We start from the raw sequence: 20,447 nt of genomic DNA, 5'->3' as shown, positions 1-20,447 counted from the left end.
AATGACCATCTCCATAGAAACAAGCAAGCGACGGACCCTGAACCAAAAAAAGCTACACAAGTTGCATCTTTAAACAATGCAAATTAAGTTTTTAAAAAAGTGATTTATACAGTATGACTAGTACTTTAGTAGCAAAAATGTTACTTAATACATTCGGTAAAGGTCTAGAAAAAGAAAAGAAATAAAAGAAACTATCAACTGTCCATTCTTTTAAGAGCCCTGCTAAATGAATTCCACGCATTAGTCACACTTCCTGGACCATAGCACAGGAAAAGGGGGGTGAGAGAGAGGTCTGTGCTAATTGCTACCTGGAGACAAGCTGAGGCTGAAAAACCCCGTCCATGTGAGGGGATGATTGACGTCCCGGGACCAAAGTGTCCTCGGGGGGACGCGGACACTGCCCCTTTTGTCCAGGCATTAGACCTCACCAGGCTGTCATTAGACCGCTCCATACGGTGATGTCATAGCAGTGATGAGAATGACATTCCACTAACGTTACAGAAGAGGCAGGGTTCAGTTCATACTTTAACTAGACTGGAAAAAATGTAACTATTTGAGAATTTAAGAATGCAAATCGAACAAGATGATGTCAATTGTTTCTTAAAGGTCCTATATTACGCAACATGGATTCTTACGAGATTTAAGTCATGTTATAATGTTACCTCCTCAAAAACAGACCTGGAGTTGTGTTTTATTTCATTTACATGTTTGAGCAATCCTTTATTATTAGTCTGTCTACATCTCCAAAGCTCGAAATGCTTTGTTGCACCTTGTGATGTCATGAAGTGGTAGTTTTCAAGACAACAGCTGCCCTTTACCTTTTGTTTAGCAGAGATCTGAAATTCTAGGGCTGAAATTATCCAAATGATTCTAGTGATGGTGTATGGAATTTAAAAACACAGTGGACACGTTTCCTGTGTTACAACATGGCAAGTATATTTGGTCTAATACGTCTAATTGTGCAGTTCATCCAAGCTGCTGTCAGATGCTGGAGGACACTGCCTTATATCTGTCTGCAGGGAGGAGCTAACTACAATGAAACTACTCTGAAACTAACACACCTACTTGTTTACAGTTTCTGTTTGTTAGTTAGGCCTATTGAACTGCACTGACTATGGGGTCATCTTAGCATAACCATTCAGGGCCATAATGGAGCTTTTACACCTCTCGACCTGATCTCGCTACACCTATTGTTCTCTTGTTTGTTTTGATTTAGGTTTGAGGATGGGGTTGTAAACAGGAGATAGATGGTGTCTGAGTCCCCCATTTCTGTTTAGAGAAGGATTATCTTTCTTAACAAAAATAGCTTCTTTAACTCCCCTCTCAATTCAGTTCTTTTTCTGGCTAAGATCTGTACCTCACTATCCTCAAATGAGTGGCCCATGGCTTTTAGGTGGAGATGTACAGCAGACTGAGGTCCACTGTTGCTCTCTCGTCCGTGTTGTGAAGTGGCTGCTTTGTTTTTGTATTCGACCAAATAAACTTTGTACAGTTGACAAAATAAATTTCTCCTTTGCCATGGATTCTACCTGACAACTGATGGATTTTTCTCACATCATGGCCTATGTATCGAGGTATGTATTGTGTCGGCCACTTCTTAATAATACCCAGTTCTAGTACACAGTGGTCTGATTTTCTGACCTTAAGAGCCGCTTTTACAATAATTCTGTACATGTTAAAAACGGGTGATGCTTTAAAGAGCCTGTACATGACCTCACAAGGTGGAACAAAGTGTTTTCTGTCTGAGAAAAGAACTCAGCCTGAATATGCAGGATTTGTGTGTGTTAAACAAGTGTGAATGAAAGAAAAGGAGGAAACAACATTATAACATTTATCAGAAAATAGTGTAATATGGACCCTTTAAAATACTGAAGCGTATAACTGGTCTTCAGTTAATAATTCAAATTCAAAGTTCAATTAATAATGAGGAGAAAAGTTTGTCGACTGGACAAAAGTTAGTTTGGTTGAAGAAGTTTCGCAGCTCATCCAAGCTGCTTCTTCGGTTCAATTAATAATTCAAATTCAAATAATGTAGAATGAGCTTGAGTTGTATTTTGTTTCATTCACACATTAGGAAAAAAAACGAAAATGAGAAACTAGAGAAATCCCAGAAGCTCAGAGAAGAGCTGGAGAAGGCCTCAGTGATCCCCACACCCATGGGAGCACTCAGGACAGTGACAGTAATATTACACTTTTAGAACTGCCCTAAAATTTGACTATTGATACTTTGCTCCTGATGTCGTCCAAATTCCCTTGGGGTGTGATGCTAACTGTAAGCACTGTTCTATCTGAAGCTCTGTGAAAACAAAGCTCAGATTAAGTCTAACAAAAGAATTGCTTTCGCTGAACAACAAAAGGGGAGCTGATTTGTGTTCTCAGTATGTCACTCTCACCTTTTCGTTGAAAATTAAACACCTAAACAGGACCGTGAACGCTCGCATCGATCGCAGGCTCCTGAAAATACGTTAAGGTTTTTTCTTGAGTTTTCAGGCACTCTTAAAACTTTCACCAAAGACATACATGAAGAACACCCCCAGCATGATGTCACTGCAAATTACCAATCTATTTTCGCACACAATGATTAGAATCTCATCTGCCCATATGTAAAGTCCATCAAAACCAAATGATCTAGCTCTCACCTCCTCTTGGTATATGTGCAGAAGTGTTGTGTTACAGTCTCCTAGTGACTCCAGCCAAACATGAGTGGAACACCGTGACACAAGACCCTGCGCACATTTACAGCTTATACAGGACGTGTTGGAGAGGCTAATAAATGCTACACACCTTTTCACGTACTGTGGAAAAACAAATACGCAATTTACATTTGTTTGTGGTTGCTATGTGCACTTGCTTACAGCTCCAATATTACACAAAACTCTCTTATGAGCTTCAAGTCGTGTTATAAAGTTGTTACCTCGTCAAAACCAGACCCGGAGTTGTGTTTCGTTTCATTCAGACATGTTTGAGCGAGCCTTTCTTGTTAGTGTGTCTACATCTTCCAAAGCTCAAACTGCTCTCTTCCACCTTGTGATGTCATGTAGTGGTAGTACGGGCTCTTTAAAGTGTCACCCGTTTTTAACATGTAGAAATAAATTGTAAAAGCAGCTCTTAAAGTCAAAATCAGACCAATGTGTACTAGGGCAGGGTATCAATAAGAAGTTGCCGATACGATACATACCTCGATACATAGGCCACGATACGATACATACCTCGATACATAGGCCAAGATATGATAAATATCTGTATACATAGGCCACGATACGATACATATCTCGATACAGTGCGCTTACGATTGGATAAGATATATTTCAAGTAAAATAAAAAATAAAGGCTACATCGTGGCTATGAATCTAAAAGTCTTTGTTAAACCACTTATTGTGCAAAGTTCATATGAAACACAAACATTTTAATCCTCAAAACAGTGCAAACGCCAAACATGTTGCATAAATGAGTTTCCTTCCTCTAAAAAAAGCAACAAAACTGTAGCACTGTAACAAAATAATTGAGTAAAATATACCAAAAAATATGCTTAGCGCTATATCGATACAGCAGGTCCCGATATTCATACTGTATCATCACATTAAACTATACAATATATTGATATTTTGACATTTTTGCACACCCCTACTGTGTACTGTCTGCATCTAATTATAAAGAATTTCTAATGTCCATTAACTAGGACATGCAGTGTTAGCATGCTAGTTGTTAGAAAGATAGTGTAATTCCTTTTTCGTTTATGGAATCAAAATCCTTGATCGCAAAAACAGTGTCCACTTGACCACAGTTGAAACTTTCTCTCCATGGAAAGTGAATTGTTAGCATGCTAGTTGTTAACATTTAGCCTGATTCATCAGACAGTTTCACTTTGTGGAAACCGTCAGACCTCGCAGTATTCCATTAGGATTCATTTGCTCGACGGTAGGCGAGTACTTTTTAAAAAATTAACCAATTGATGCTATTTGGTCGTGATGTATGTAATGCGCCGCTAACGGGGCTAACAGGTATATTAAGCTTTTCTCAAATCCAGTAGGAAGAAGGACAATAACATCTTTCCTCTTAACAAAATTCAACAAACATTCTCTTTATTCCGGCTTTAAATCCTCGATCTCAGGAATCGTTGCCAACACAGAATGTATGGCTCTTCTCTGATTGGCTGGTGTCCCAACTTGCACTTCCGGGGTTTTTGCGAACTGTCTAGTGTATTCTGATTCCTGACCTAATCGCTGGAGAAAAATCAAATTGAGTGGAGGCACTAGGTGACACCAGCCTGGCTAGTTAACATTACTGCAACTGAAAAAACAAAAAGTGAGTACGCAAGTAAGTTAGTTAGTAAATAAGTAAGTAAGTCAGTAAATCAGTAAGTAAGTCAATAAGTAAGTACAAATGTATTTTTTATATTGCAAGGTCAGTGAAAATTCATTATCGAAACATTAAAAATCATTAAATTAAAGAAACAGGCGTCTATTATCAACCTTTGTAATGATGAGGATGTCTATTATCAACAACATTAAAAATACGCTTAGCTTGCCATTCAACTGCACGTATTTTAATTCAACGTAGAGACACTTTGAGAAACTGATCTTAAAACATCTCATCCATGTAGTCTAAAGAAGTCTATCTCCAGTACATTTACCCCAGTCAAAACCACCCATTGTTCAGAATGCCAAACATCTTCCATAAGACCATGTGATCAGTCCCAGCTGGCCTGTCTCAGATCCAGACATGTTCCTCATTAAACTTTATTTCAACCACAAACCGATTCTGTTCTTCTACCCTTATGGACATCCCCTACCCCACCGATGACCCGTGCCCCAGACAACCGGGAAGACACCCCGTACCCAGACCGCGACAGAACAGCTCAACAAAGGGCGTGTATCAGTACGTGACCAGCCGATCCCTTTTACAGTCTGTTGAAATCCAGAAAAGACCTGAACCGGACAAAAGAGGGTGAAAATAATCTGTCCAGACTTGAGATGATCCAACCACAGCTGCTAATTTCTCTCAGATGTAGAAAATAATACGAAAATATGCTGTTTTTCAGTTCTTTTTAGTGTGTTTGTTTTTGCTGACTGCGCTTCTCTGATTGGTTAATTCACCCGTCAATCACACCCTCTGAAATCGGGAGACGGGACACGGCTCCAGATCCGCTCGTCCTTGTGAAGTCTTGCCAAAGCGTGAGGTCAGGCTGTTGATCCTGTTTTGAACCCATTTTCTTGTGTATCTTTAGAGCAAAAAGAACATGTAATTTCAAAAATACATGTAATTTCAAAAGATTTCCTGCGCTGAAAGCAAAGCCGTTTAAATCAGAACCTTGTAAATTTCTGAAGGTGCCCATCACCTTCATGTTAAAGCAGACCTATTCTGCAAAATGGATTTCTCAGAGTTCTTAAACATGCTGTAGTTGTTTCAGTGGTTTGGAGTGATTTGTGCATGTTGGAGAAATCCTTAATCACTTATTTTCAAGACGCCGTGTTACTGATCAACCCTCGTTTTAACTGCCACTGGTGCATGCCCACTGCTCTTTTCTTAGGCTACGTTTATATATTTTTATATTTTTATTCTGCATTTAGACAAGCATTTTCAGGAGGACATCTGTGAGCATACTCAACTTTTCCACTCTGGAGGGTGGTTTCAGATTTTTGTGTCTTTAAGACGCAAAAACGCTGTCACCGTCTAAACGAAAGGCACTTTATTTCATTCTCCAATTTTACTTTCTTAATTGGTGATAACTGTAGGATTCAACAGCTTTCTGTAGCCATGTACAGCTCGTGTGAGCTGCAGCTTTCCATCGGAGAAGCCGACTTTGTTATGATGACGTTAACAGCAACGTCGGCTCCCACTGAACACTGAGCACTGTTTTTCTAACATGGAAGTTAGCAGGTTGTTTCTTCTATTAACTCATTTTAGATGAATATTGCCATTTAAAATGTCAAATTATAATATAATGATTCACAGGGTCATAGATTATTATGGAAGCTAGGAATATAAATACAAACACAACAACACAAAAGCAAACGCCACAACACACCAAAAAAGCCACAATGGGCTCTATTTTCCGACGGACCAAGCAAAGCGTTAAAGGATCAGCGAAGTGAATAGGTAAAGTTGAAGAAGAACAAGAAAAGTAAAGGAACGGAGAAGTGAACGAAGTTGGAAAACGTTAGTAAAAGTAATTTATTGTTTTGTAGCCAAGATGTCACTGTCTGACCGCCGCTTGGTCCGTCGGAAAGGAGTCCCGAGGTCACTTCCGTTGTGGTTTTTTGGTTTGTTGTGGCTTTTTGTTGGGTTGTGGCATTTGCATTTGTGTTGTCACGTTTGTATTTGTTGCAGCGTTTGCGTTTGTTATGAGCCGGCTTCCGTAGATTATAACTATAGAGCACAATCAAGCACAAAAGGTCCGCTTTAACCCGTTTGGATTCATGCAGATAGATCAGTTTCATGCCATACTCTGAATTATTACATAAAACAACAAAGAATATAGTGACTAAAAAGTTACACTGTGGGGCTTTAAATGAGATAAAAACAGCTGCAATAGCATTAAGGTACGTTCACACTGATCATTTGGTCCAGGTTTGAGGCGTGTTTAGACCCAGCTTGGTTTGGTTTGGTTTTATTCTAATTGTGGTTTAGTCTTGGTGACACTTCTTGGATTGGGAGGAACATTTTGAACTTTGGAGAGGCAAAAAAAAGAAAAAAAATGACTGAATAACTCTCAGAATATTTTGAGAGACAACATTAGAACACGGCTAAAAGACCATGTATTTTCCGATAATAGGACCTTTAAAGTTGTCAAAATAAGTTAAGAGTGACCATTACCAAAAACCGCATCTCTTCCTCAGCACAATGGAAAAGACACCACACACTAAGCAGATGCGTCTGGTATCCGGGGCGACGCAGGGGTGAGGGGAAATTATGGGATGCAGGACTTGGCTGTTGATAAAAGTGGTTCTTTACATGTGGTTTGGAGTTCGGGGAGAGACGCAGCAGTGGAGTGAGAATGGGACCATTGTTGAACATGTCTGCTGCTTTCGTCACCTTGTCATTCTGCGCAAATTTGAACGAAGAGGTGGTTAGCGAGCTTTGTTTCACGTTTAGAAGAATCTCATTGACGATTACCAGGGCTAGACCGCATGTTACAGTTTGGCAATGAAATCTGAGTAAAGGTTTTAGATTAGAATACTCGCCCCGTAGCTAGAATATTTGTTCGTGGATTGATTTCTGGGTTGTGTGGAGGTGTTTGGTTTGGAGTTTGTTCTGTCAGGGTTTTTTTTATGGAGATGTGGGTTTACATCGATCTAAAACTGACCTGGTTCAGTCCTGGTTTAGTCCTGGGTTAGTCTAGGTTTAGTTCTGGTTTGGTCCTGGTTTAGTCTTGGTTTAGTCCTGGTTCATTTCTGGACACATCTGCAGCCTGTCCATCCTGGTTTAGTCCTGGGTTAATCTTGGATTTGGCCTGGTTTATTCTTGGTTTAGTCCTGGTTTAGTTCAGGTTTAGTCCTGGTTCAGTTATGCACACATCTGCAGTCCACCCATCCTGATTAAGTCCTAGTTTAGTCCTGTGTTAGTCGAGGTTTAGTTCTGGTTTGGTCCTGTTTTAGTCTTGGTTTTGTCCTGGGTTAGTCTTAGTTTAATCCTGGTTTAGTTCTCGTTTAGTTTTGATTTAGTCCTGGTTCAGTTTTTGGACACATTTGCAGCCCGTCCATCCTAGTAAAGTCCTGATTAAGTCCTGGTTTAGTCTAGGTTTAGTCCTGGTTTAATCTTGGTTTAGTCCTGGTTCAGATTTGGACACATCTGCAGCCCGTCCATCCTGGTTAAGTCCCGGTTTAGTCCTGGGTTAGTGTAGGTTTAGTTCTGGTTTGGTCCTGGTTTAGTCTTGGTTTAGTCTTGGTTTAGTCCTGGTTTATTTCTGGTTTAGTCCTGGGTTAGTCCTGGTTTAGTCCTGGTTTAGATCTGATTAAGTCTTGGTTTAGTCCTGGTTCAGTTTCGGACACATATGCAGCCCATCCATCTTGGTTAAGTCCTAGTTTAGTCCTGGTTTAGTCTTGGTTTAGTCCTGGTTTAATCTTGGTTTAGTCCTGGTTCAGTTTCGGACACATATGCAGTCCCGTCCATCCTGGTTAAGTCCTGGTTTAGTCCTGGTATAGTCTTGGTTTAGTCCTGGGTTAGTCTTGGTTTAATCCTGGTTTAGTTCTCGTTTAGTTAGATTTAGTCCTGGTTCAGTTTTTGGACACATTTGCAGCCCATTCATCCTAGTTAAGTCCTGATTAAGTCCTGGTTTAGTCTTGATTTAGTCTTGGTTTAGTCTTGGTTTAGTCCTGGGTTAGTCTAGGTTTAGTTCTGGTTTAATCTTGGTTTAGTCCTAGTTCAGTTTTGGAAACATCTGCCACCCGTCCATCTTGATTAAGTCCTGGTTTAGTCCTGGGTTAGTCTAGGTTTAGTTCTGGTTTAGTCCTGGTTTAGTCTTGGTTTTGACCCAGTTTAGTCCTGGTTCCCTTTTTGGACACATCTGCAGCCCGTCCATCTTGATTAAGTCTTGGTTTAGTCCTGTTTTAGTCTTGTTTTTCTCCTAGATTAGCCTTGATTTAGTCCTGGGTTAGTCCAGAAACCATTTTCAATTTGAGACTCTGGGATTTAGTTTCTGTTTTTGCTTCTGCTATTCTTGACAGCAGCTCTTTTTTAAAAACGAAAACACAGACTTTGAAATTTCTCTTTTCAAAAATATGTCAATGGATGTTTATTTAACTATATCTTTTCTTTTTTTTTTGCACCTTGAGTGTTCTAACCGTGCATCTCCCTCTCCTACACAGCCCTTTGTCTGTGTGTACGGCTTGTTAGTGGTTGGTGTAAAACTTAATTGAGCATGCCTTTGTGCGTATACACTGACATTAAACCTGTAAAGTTGGCCTTGTAAAAACACTGCAGCGAAAGCACCAAGAAATTCATTGTTATACGGATTGTCAGTGCTGAAGGTTTGGTAAAGTAGAGATGTATTGTCTACATTTAACTGTGCAAATGAGATGATTTGAAGAAAAAATGGTTTAGTCCTGGTTTAAACCTAGTTTAGTCCTTGTTTAGTTCTGGTTTAGTCCTGGGTTAATCCTGGACATATCTACAGGCAGTCCATTGTGGTTTAGACCTGGTCTGTTCTTGGTTTAGTCCTGTTTTTGTCTTGGCCCAGTCCTGCTTTATTCCTGGGTTAGTCCTGGTTTAGTACTGGGTTAGTCCTGGACATATCCACAGGCAGTCCATCGTGGTTTAGACCTGGTCTGTTCTTGGTTTAGTCCTGGTTTTGTCTTGGCTCAGTCTTGGTTTAGTCTTAGGTCAGTCCTGGACACATCTACAGCTTGTCCATCCTGGTTTAGTCCTTGTTTAGTTTTTATTTAGTCCTGGTTTAGTCCTTGTCTAGTTCTGGTTTAGTCCTGGGTCAGTCCTAGACACATCTACGGCCTGTCCATCCTGGTTTAGTCCTGGTCTCTTCTGGGTTTAGTCCTAGTCCAGACCTGGAAACATGTAGGCTACAGTCAATCCATCCTAATTTAGATTGGTTTAGTCCTGGTCTGTTATTGGTTTAGTCTTGGCTCAGTCCTGGTTTAGTCCTGGGTGAGTCCTGGACACATCTACAGCCTGTCCATCCTGGTTTAGTCTTTGTTTAGGTCTGGTTTAGTCCTGGTCTGTTCTGGGTTTAGTCCTGGTTCAGTCCTGGACATGTGTAGGCTACAGCCAGTCCATCCTAGTTCAGACCTGGTTTAATCCTGGTTTAGTCCTGGTTTAGTCCTGGGTCAGTCCTGGACACATCTAGAGTCCATCCATCCTGGTTTAGTCCTGGTTTAGTCCTAGGTTAGTCCTGGACACATGTACAGCCTGTCCATCCAGGTTTAGTCCTTGTTTAGGCCTGATTTAGTCCTGGTCTGTTCTGAGTTTAGTCCTGGTTCAGTCCTGGACATGTGTAGGATACAGCCAGTCCATCCTTGTTCAGACATGGTTTAGTCCTGGTTTAGTCCTGGTTTAGTCCTGATCTGTTCATGGTTTAGTCCTGGGTTAGTCCTGGTTTAGTCCGGAACAACATATAACTGTACAAATGAGATATTTTGAAGAAGAATTTGGAATTTCAAGGAACTATTTTGACAAACAATTAAAGAGCAAGCTTGTACAGAAAAATACATTTCTGTGTGTTGGATAATTACAAAAAAGCCCCAAATATTTCATTTTAAAAACAGAAGTGTCCTCATTGGTTAGAATGACAAGAATTCAGAAAAACATCCCCGAAGCAAAGCAGGGTTGGGTCTGGTTAGTACTTGGATGGCGGACCGCTGGGAATACATAATAGAGTATGAGCAGCTCTTGTCTAGTGCATACTGTTGTTGTGTCCTTTGGCAAGGCATTTCAAGCATATTCCAATTGGTTAAGATGCCGATAATTCAGGACACATCTCTGAAACTAAGCAGAGCCGGGTCTGGTTAGTACTTACTGTAGATGACACACCTCTGGGAATACACAGTGGAGCACCAGTGGCTCTAGTCTAGTGCATACTGGTGTTGTGTCCTTTGGCAAGACACTTGAAGCGTATTCCGGTTGGTTAGAATGGAGATAATTTAGAACACATCTCTGAAGCTAAGCAGGGCCGGGTCTGGTTAGTAGTTGGATGGGACACCACTGGGAATACGCAGTGGAGCACCAGCGGCTCTAGTCTAGTGCATACTGTTGTTGTGTCCTTTGGCAAGGCACTTAGCATATTAGAGTTGGTTAGAATGGAGATAATTTAGAACACATCTCCGAAGCTAAGCAGGGCCTGGTCTGGTTAGTACTTGAATGGGAGACCAAAGGGAATACAAGGTGCCACAGTGGAGCACAAGTGGTTCTAGTCTAGTGCCTACTGTTGTTGTGTCCTTTGGCAAGACACTTCAGGGGTATTCCAATTGGTTAAGGTGGCGGTAATTCAGAACACAACAAAGACGCTAAGCAGAGCCGGGTCTGGTTAGTACTTGGATGGAAGACCTCTGGGAATACGCAGTGGAGCACCAGTGGCTCTAGTCTAGTGCCTACTGTTGTCGTGTCCTTTAGCAAGACACTTTAAGCATATTTCAACTAGTTAGAATGGAGATAATTCAGAACACATCTTAGAAGATAGGCAGAACGGGTCTGGTTAGTACTTGGATGGGAGTTAGTACTTGGATGAGAGACCTCTGGGAATACGTAGTGGAGCTCTGGTCTAGTGCCTAGTGTTGTTGTGTCCTTTAGCAAGACACTTTAAGCACATTCCAACTAGTTAGACTGGAGATAATTTAGAACACATCTCTGAAGATAAGCAGGACCGGGTCTGGTTAGTACTTGGATGGGAGACCGCTGGGAATACACAATGGAGCACCAGCAGGCTCTAGTCTAGTGCCTACTGTTGTTGTGTCCTTCAGCAAGACACTTCAAGCGTATTCCAGTTGATAACAATGGAGATAATTTAGAACACATCTCCGAAACTAAGCAGTGTGGGCCTGGTTAGTACTCGGATGGGAGACCAATGGGAATACCAAGCGTCGAAGTGGGGCAGCAGAGGCTCTAATCAAGTGCACGCTGCTCTTGTGTCCTTGGGCATGACACTTCCCCCACATAGCCTAGTGAATGAATAACGCACTGTAAAACATTTTAAGAGCCCATAAAAATGCTGTATACATTGAATGTATTAAAATTTATATAAGATACATTTACATCTAAAATTCATCAACATTCTAAAATTATCTTTGATTTTTATGCAGAATTTATTTAAAGGGCCCATATTATGCTGTTTTCTGATCTGTTATTATGTTTTTATTTCATCACAAACAAACCCAGAGTTGTGTTTTGTTGCATTCACACAAACCTTGCACATTTTGGCTGAGTTCTTCTCTCAAATGGAGAACATGACACCACCTTGTGATGTCATGCGGTGATACAGGAAGTGCTCCACTGTGTTTTTAAACTCCATGCATCTTCACTAGAATCATTTGGATGATTTCAGACCTGGAATTGCCAATCTACGCTGAATTAAAAGGTAAAAGGTAGCTGTTAACTTAGGTTACGTTTACACTGAAATGAATCACTGAATCACTGTATCACCATATTGGAAACAACTTGCGTCCAGACACGTTTCTGTGTCTGCAAGCCTTCCCTATCCACACAGTTTTGAACATATTTGTTTATGTTTTACAGAAACTTAAAACCACATGGCTAATTTGTATAAACTAAACACTCAAAAAACTGCTCGCTATTGTGCACTGATGTGGTTCAGCTTCTGCCGGACTTAAGGACACGACTCAGTGGAATATGAGAGTTCTTGCTGTGACAGAGGGGTGTTCTGCTGATGGTGAGTCTGTTCTGTGCTTCTATCACGTAGGAAATGGTTCATAATAAACTTTTCAGAGATTATACGTCTGCAGGTCATACGCATAGACTGTACGGATAAACATTCTATCCTCTTAGCGTTTTGGCGGTGAATTACTTCACGGTGCATAGACCTACGTCAGCATATCAGCGTTTTCAGGTGTCCCCAAAGTTTCAGATCAGATCTGTACTCAGATGAATTCGTGGGAGCAGCAGATTGTTCTGTCTCTGGAGTCACTTTCCATCGGATTAGTGTGGACGAATACTTATCTGTTAAACTACCACTATGTGACATCACAAGGTGGAATAGAGCATTTTGAACTGAAGATGTAGACAGACTAATAATAAATGCTTTCAACTGAAACAAAACGCATCTCCAGGTATGTTTTTGAGGCGGTAACAACATTATAACATGACCTAAAGCCCACAGGAATCCATTTTCTGTAATATAGAATCTTTAACATCATTCAAAATATTTAATAGCGAAAAATTGTAAAACAAGCTTTTCCTTCACAAATCCAAAATCATTTCAGGATTAAACATGGATTAACCACCAACATCCTTTAAATGTCTCTAAACTGCTATCCCCAACCCTCACAAAAACACTAAATATTACAACTACTGCATTATTTGGGAAAATTCTGTGTCCATTCTCTAATATGACTCTATAATCCTCTCCACGCAGGACAGGGAAGCAGCGATTAGCATGCCGGTGATTGACTCTGGAACTATTATGAGTTAGCAGAAAGAGAGCAGTTACTGTACTGTACACGGGACACGTTTTCATTTCAGATCGGCTTCTCTCACATGGGGAATCTGGGTCACTCCGAGCTTTGATGTTCTCAGTCTCAGTGAGTTTTATACAGCAGTGAAATGACAGCACAGAGATGACTGGAACATGACTGAAGGGAGAGGCTGCGGTGTGGTGAATGGGTGGTACACTCACAGCAAGAGGGTCCCAGATTTGACTCATGGCAGGTGGGTACTCTAGTTTCCTCAATACAGCATGAAGAGTGGGTTAAATCGTCCCCCAAACCTTGCTCAAGACCTGGATATACGTTCACACACTGTTCTTGACAGGTTGCCCAAGTATCACTGAGGGATGGTCTGAATTTGATTATACTATTGTATAATGACAACAAAGTCTTTCTATTCTATTGTATTCTAAAATGCAGAGGAAATATTTCACAGAGTAAAATCTATATGAATGCATTTAATAGGGGCCCGGTCAAGCAGAAGTCAACATCAAGGCCAAAAATTCAAGTTAATGCATCTGATATAAAAATGTATTCAACAGATACATATGTACTCTAGTTTATGAAACTGTTGACCTTTTTTCTGTATCATTTTTGGTTCTAAAGTTCCATACGTTTTAAACAGACCATGTATGAAACATGGAACAAAAATTATTTCCCAAATTTCAAAGACCTGCAAATCATGTCAATAAATGGATGTATTTCATCATATCTTGTGTTATTCCATCTTTGAACTGTTGATGAAGGTACATGATTTAAAATTTAAAAAAGTATTTAAAATGATAAAAATTTGCTTGGAAGGACTGACATATTTTATAGAAATAGTTACTTTTCATTTTGAAGTAATATTAAAGTATTCAGAAGAAAAAAGATGACAAATTATGCAAAATCATGCACCTTCTACTTGTTTGCACAATTTTCCCTCCGTTACTTTTCCCTCCGTTACCATGATCTTTCTTAATAAAAAATCTCATTATTCAAAAAGTAAGAGGTTTTTCAACCTAATCTTGTACCATATGGTAGAAAACTATATGAAGCAAATATTCAAACCAGTTTGTTAAGGATATGGAAGTGAGAACCAAGAGTTATCACTGTTTGGATTTATTGCCCAAAAAGTGCTGCATATTTCATTCCCTCCGTTACCAACATGAGTTTTTACATTTTTGACAACAACTTGAAAGAATATCACAGGTTTAACTTTACCCTGTTGGAGTGTAACTCTTTCCTACATTCTGATACTTTACTTATTTCAATAGTCCCTCTAGTTTCTGAATAAGAGCTATTTGAATGTAAAAATTCTGATATTAAACCTTGCTTTCTTCATGGAGACCTAACCAAACCAAGGTACAGGTCAGATCTGTGGAGAGGCGTACCCGCTCACAGTCAGAATGGCTGTTTTTGAGCACTAAAAGTAAGTATACAGTACATTTGTTTCATGTCATACTGTAGAACATTCCAGGCAGAGCAATGACATCTCCATAGAAACAAGCAGGTGACGGACCCCCAACCAAAAAGTTACACAGTGCACCTTTAAGTATCTGCTGCTCCCCATTATCAACCCATACCAGAGCAGAGACAGAAAATTGTATTTAATTCCTTTCAACAAAAAAACAATAAGACAAAACTGCTCCAAATGTGTTGTGTAAGTGTTCTTTATCTTTTACGTAACTACAGAACAACTTTGTGTAAATCAATTATTATCAGAGTATCTGGGGCCAACTACGACCAGTTAAAAGTTAAAAGTCTTATTACACTGATTTATACGACCAGGATATCGGCTGAACCAATATTTCGAAGCCAATATCAGATCCAGAACATTTTTCAGTATTGATTGATTAATTTATTTCTGTCACAGGTATGTTCTGATATTATTTCACAGTCATATTTAACATACACAGACCGAAAAGGTGTAGGCTTTAAACTTGACACCAGTTCATCTTCATAAATACAACAAGAGGAAACAAACAAATCAGTAACAATACAACAAAGTACAACAGCACAAACTAAGTATTATAATTCACGTATCTGCGTAGAGTTACATATTTAAATTTCTTTATAAAATGGAAGAGAGTATTTCACAATTTTAGATGTTCTGTACAGTTGTTCCAGAGCTCCAACCCTTTAACAGATACACACAACTTCATAACATTTGTTCTGATTTTCTTTTTGATTCTTTCTGAGCCCATATCGACTATTTCAGAGTTTAAACATATTCTGTAATGATTTTGACAAGAGATTGTTGTTTAATTTGAACATGATTTTCAAAGTATAAAGGTCGACTAAATCTTAAAATTTCAGAGTTTGAAGGTTTATAAATAACACATTGGTTGAAGTTGATAATGAGATTGCTCTTATTGCCTTTTTTGCAAGGTAAAGACTGGATTTGTTTTAGTCTTACTAGTATCGGTGCACTCTTAAAATTCTACTTAATATTCGAAATTTTAACCATGCAATTTACAATAGGCTAAATTGGAATTAAATGGTCAAATAACTATATGTAATAATAACAATTCTGTCTGCAGACTTTTATTTTATTTAGTTTCTTGCCTAATATTGCATCAGCTGAAATCACAATAACAATAATTTAGCCAAAAGTTTTAATATATTTTAATTAAACTCCAAAGTGTGTTCTGATTTTGATTCTGAATTGATAATAACATTCAAAAAGTGTTCCAAATCAGCCAAATAAAAAGGTCAGGAGGTCATTATAAAAAGTAGAAAACTGTGTAATTTTTAAATAAATTTGTCTTTTTGTCAGTCAGGTGATTATGCAACTCCTGAAAGTTTGGGATCTTAATGACCGGCAAGCAAACGATGCACCTACAAGTGACTGGCCAATTCAGGACAATGAAAATCAGCCCCTGACAACTGACGACAACAATGATAGCAACAAAAAAGCATATGGGCCTGGTTTTGTCCCATGTACTAAAACTCTGCGCTGGCCTCTGAAAGTTAAAAGTGAAAGTGCTTATAAACTCTTTGACGTGAATAATTAGGATGCTTGGTGTACAAAAAGGTAAATGAGGATTAACTTTGGACCACTACAAACTGTTTCAAATGATCTAGGTCTGAATTTCATACTTTTAAAAGCAGTAAAAATCAGGCAAAATATAAATATCATACAGATTGCAATCGGCAACATAAAAGCATGCAGTGTAAACCTTTAAACAAGAATAATTATAATATATTTCGGTCCACTTCAGCAAATTTGTGATAAACTGAAAAAAATGTAACTATATTTTCAATCCAGAAGCATATCCTTTCACCAAATATTCCTCATTCGTACTTCCTGTCACGTATCACTGTCAGCCAATCACTTCAAATCATTGTCCCCCAAATATAACGCTTATTTATCAACAGCTTTGTTCTTATTTATTTTATTTTTAAAGGTGCAGCTTGTAACTTTGCAATTAAGGTATTTCAAAGTATATACGTTTAATGCAATTCTGTGGGATATTCTCTGCAAACATCTCCATGGAGGCAAGGAAGTGGAGCACCCTCTATTGATTACATAGTGCACCTTTAAAGATACAGTTGGCTGTACCATTGGCAGTTCAAATTTGTACCGTATTTTTCGGACTATAAGTCGCACTTTTTTCCTGGTTTGGGTGTTTCCTGTGACTTAGACTTACATATTTTACAGATCACAAGCTGCAAGTAGCAATATATGCAGCTGTAAAAGGTAATCGAGCAGCAGAAAGAAAGTTTGGAGTGAGCGAGAAATTTGTGACAACCGTGAGAGTGCACCATGCAACTTTCCTGGAAGTCACCGGATGGATCGACCAAGCCTGGACTTCAGTGAAAACCGAAACCATCCTGTCGGGATTCAGAAAGGCCGGAATAATTCTAACTGGAACTGATGCTGAGTTTGACAAGAGCTACACAGAAAAGGAAGCGGTGCTCTGTTTACCTCCGGAGTTGCTCAGAAGTGACACCGAGGATGAAGAATTGAATGGATTTAGTGATTTGGAGTGAGATGGAGAGTTTGGTAAACTTGTTCTGTTCTGTTGTTTATGCTCTAGTTATCTGAAGAACTGTTCATATGTGACGTTAACAGCCTGTTGTTCTATTGTTATTACTAGAACTTGACTTTCAACATGAAATGTCAGTTCCTGGTCTCTGATTTTATAAAATACACTTCCCACAAAAAGTGCGACTTATATGTTTTTTTCTTCTTCATTACGCATTTTTTGGCTGGTGTGACTTATACTCTGGAGCGAATTATAGTCCAAAAAATACTGTAGTCAGAATGTACAAGATCAAGATAAATATCATATGTTATTTCAGCTTATTTAAAATTTTTGAAAAATATTATAACTGATTCTCAAGTAGAATCTCCCATTTCTCAACCCTAACCATTTCTGTTTTTTTCCTTTCCTTGCATCATCTTTATCAAGCTCATCCATTTAAAAAAAGATCTCATTTGTACTCTGAAACACAAATGCAGAACTCCACATTTCTTGTGTTGGTCCTTACCTGGGGGCTGACACTGGGGCCGTAGCCCATGCCGGGGGAGGTCATGGAGTGGGGTCCCATGGGTGAGCTGATGACAGAGAAGGGCGATGCCAGGCCGTTCATGGGCGAGCTCAGGGTGCTGATGGGAGAGTGCAAGGATCCCGAGGGCCCCATGGAGGTCGGGCTGAGCAGGGACGGGTGCATCCCTCTGTGAGACGTGGGGGAGCCCAGGGGAGAAGAGGTGACCTGGCCTGAAGAATCTGTAAAGAGGAGGAGAGGGAAGGTTAAGTGGGATGTTTAAGGATGTCAGAGATACGAATTTTGTCTTTTTTATTTTATTTTTTTTATGTTTTTTATTCAAAGCACACATCCCAAATAATTAAAGAAGACATATTGTGCTTGTGTTTGCTATTTAGTTATAATCCATGACACTTTTGGATCATTATGTTATAGTTTGCACATTTTAAATCACAGTATTCATCTAAAACAACAATAAAAGAAGCAAATCAGCTGACTTCCGCTGTGGAAAACTGGCGCCCAATGGGAGCTGACGTCGCCATAAATGTCATCACAACAAAAAGACGTGGATAGCTGCACTAGCGAGCAGCGTTTTTTTTTTTCTTTCGTACCAAAATGACTGCACAACACGGCCCTATCCAGTGTGTATCACTACTGATTGAGAAAATACAATTGGAGAATGTTGGAGAAATTGAAGTACAGTGCACTGAAAGTGGTGGTGATCAGCAAAATGTCGTCCTTAAGTGGTTAAAGATGACTCAAATATGCACAAATGAGTCCAAATACAACTTCCAGAGGGTAAATAAGAAAGGAAAACAACTATTAAAGTACATTTTGCAGTATAGGTCTGCTTTGAGAATTTGTAGAAAGTTCTGAAGTAACAGTATTTGATTTTAAAAGAACTGTAAGTAAGATTTTGATAAACATTTCATAAACATAAACAGGTATGAGGTAGACTTGCTTAAATTAAATATTGATTTTACTAATAACAATTGCAATGTGTTATCAGAAAGCAGAAAGAGCCTCATAGGAGTCTGGGTTGCCAGTTTCAGCGCTGAAATCCAGTTGGTTTAGGCTATGTTTATATAATAACGGTCTGAACAGAAAATGCAAAGGTGGAGTCGCGTCTTCACTTTTTATTCTGTGTTTAGATGAGCATTTTCGGGAGGAAATCTGCATGCATACGGTGACGCAAAAGTGTGTGGAATTTGATTGGGTATGCATGCCAGGCAGCTAGGTGGTGATGTATGTGACTTAAACGCGTACGTGACGTGAGCAGATCTGATCAGTTTGGGTAGTGTAGATGGTGGAGCATATTCAACTTTTCTACTCTGGAGGGTGGTTTCAAATTTTTGCAGTTTTTAAGCCCCAAAAACTAGCTTCATTCATCAGCCGGTTTCACTTCGTAGAAACTGTCTGACCTCGCAGCATTAGGATTTGTTCGCTCGACGGTAGGTTGGTACTTTTCTAACCAATCACTGCTGTTTGGTCGTGACGTATGTAATGCGCCGCTCACGGGACTAACTGGTATATTAAGCTTTTCCCAAATCCCGCAGGAAGAAGGACAATAACGTCTTTCCCCTTGATAAAATTCACCAAACATTTCTATCGTGCTGCGTCCGAATGTCCACACTGTTCCGCACTTTTTTGGAGTCACGCCATTTTCAGGGGTGTGCGAATGACCAGTTGGTGAAAAAGTAGTGCACTCAAAATTTCCCACAACTGGTGACTTATTCATTATCTGACCTCACAGCATTGGGATTCGTTTGCTCGATGGTAACTTGGTACTTTTTTTATTTAACCAATCGCTGCTATTTGGTCGTGATGTATGTAAAGCGCCGCTAACATGGGTAACTGGTATATTAAGCTTTTCCCATATCCCGTAGGAAGAAGGGCAATAACGTTTTTCTAACGTCTTGATAAAATTCACCAAACATTCTCTTTGTTCCGGCTTTAAATCCTCGATCTCGGGAATCGTTGCCAACACAGAATGTCTGGCTCTTCGCTGATTGGCTGGTGCCTGAACTCACACTTCCGGGGTTTTTGCGAACCGTCTAGTGTATTCTGATTCCTGATCTAGTCGCTGGACAGAAATGAAACTGAGCAGAGGCACTAGGTGGCGCCAGCTTGGCTACCCAAAAACGCCGTCACAGTCTAAACGAAACGCACTTTTGATAAAATATTTTTTCTTTTTTTTTTTTTTACCTGCAAGCGTTCTCATGTACACAGGCCCTTAAACCTAAAAGAACTCTCTGATCTGAATGGTCACTACCTAAACTCCAGCCTCTGCAGCTCAGGGAGAGAATTCTGGAGGTTCTGAGCTTTCACATGAGCCTGTCCATATACTGAGAATGGTTACAGTTAAGGCACTTAACTTAACTCAATACCGAAACGATAAATAACATGCTGATGACCCCCCAGAATATTCCTATAACTCTATAACACTTTGATTATATTAAATATTTTCCAACAAAACACTTTTTGGTCCCAGGGCTCCTGCTGACAGCCCTGATCTATGCTACTGCTACACTGAAATCGAGTCAAACATTTCAACACTTAAATTGACTTTGACATGGTGATATCCCGATGACAGCCCCTATAAAGTAAAGAAAAGTCGATATGTAGCACGCCCCCTTCAGGTCACGCTGCAAGTTTGACATTTTTCCACTTTCTTTGACATTACAACCTTCCCATGATCTCAGCACAGTTCCACGAGTTATGTGAGAACACTTCTACGGTGAGCAATTAAAACAACTGCACTGGAATGACACGTTATCCAAATACGAGCTTTAAGTGAAAATAAACCAACGTGTAACTTGAATATATCATATTTTAAATAAACACAGCAGGAATTTTTGGACAGGAGAA

The 20,447-nt window shown here is 39.5% G+C and overlaps 1 protein-coding gene across 7 annotated transcripts in view; it reads right to left on the bottom strand.

Moving 5' to 3' along the window:
• rxraa (retinoid X receptor, alpha a) overlaps nt 1-20,447 on the bottom strand; it is a 361,198-nt gene that overhangs the window by 119,961 nt on the left and 220,790 nt on the right. For 4 of the 7 annotated variants that reach the window (XM_055154228.1, XM_055154231.1, XM_055154230.1 and 1 more), the window contains one exon: nt 17,584-17,821. In XM_055154228.1, coding sequence (XP_055010203.1) covers nt 17,584-17,821 — 238 coding nt within the window. Of the gene's footprint in view, nt 1-17,582; nt 17,822-20,447 lie in introns of all 7 variants that reach the window. The other 3 variants (XM_055154229.1, XM_055154232.1, XM_020938191.2) reach the window with 1 other exon arrangement.

This window comes from Boleophthalmus pectinirostris, unplaced genomic scaffold (genome assembly GCF_026225935.1).
Source record: "Boleophthalmus pectinirostris isolate CB_2022bp ecotype Guang Dong unplaced genomic scaffold, ASM2622593v1 HiC_scaffold_18, whole genome shotgun sequence".
NCBI classification, from domain to species: domain Eukaryota; kingdom Metazoa; phylum Chordata; class Actinopteri; order Gobiiformes; family Gobiidae; genus Boleophthalmus; species Boleophthalmus pectinirostris.
Note: the sequence above shows the minus strand (reverse complement) of the source record. Positions and strands in the feature narration are given on the sequence as shown.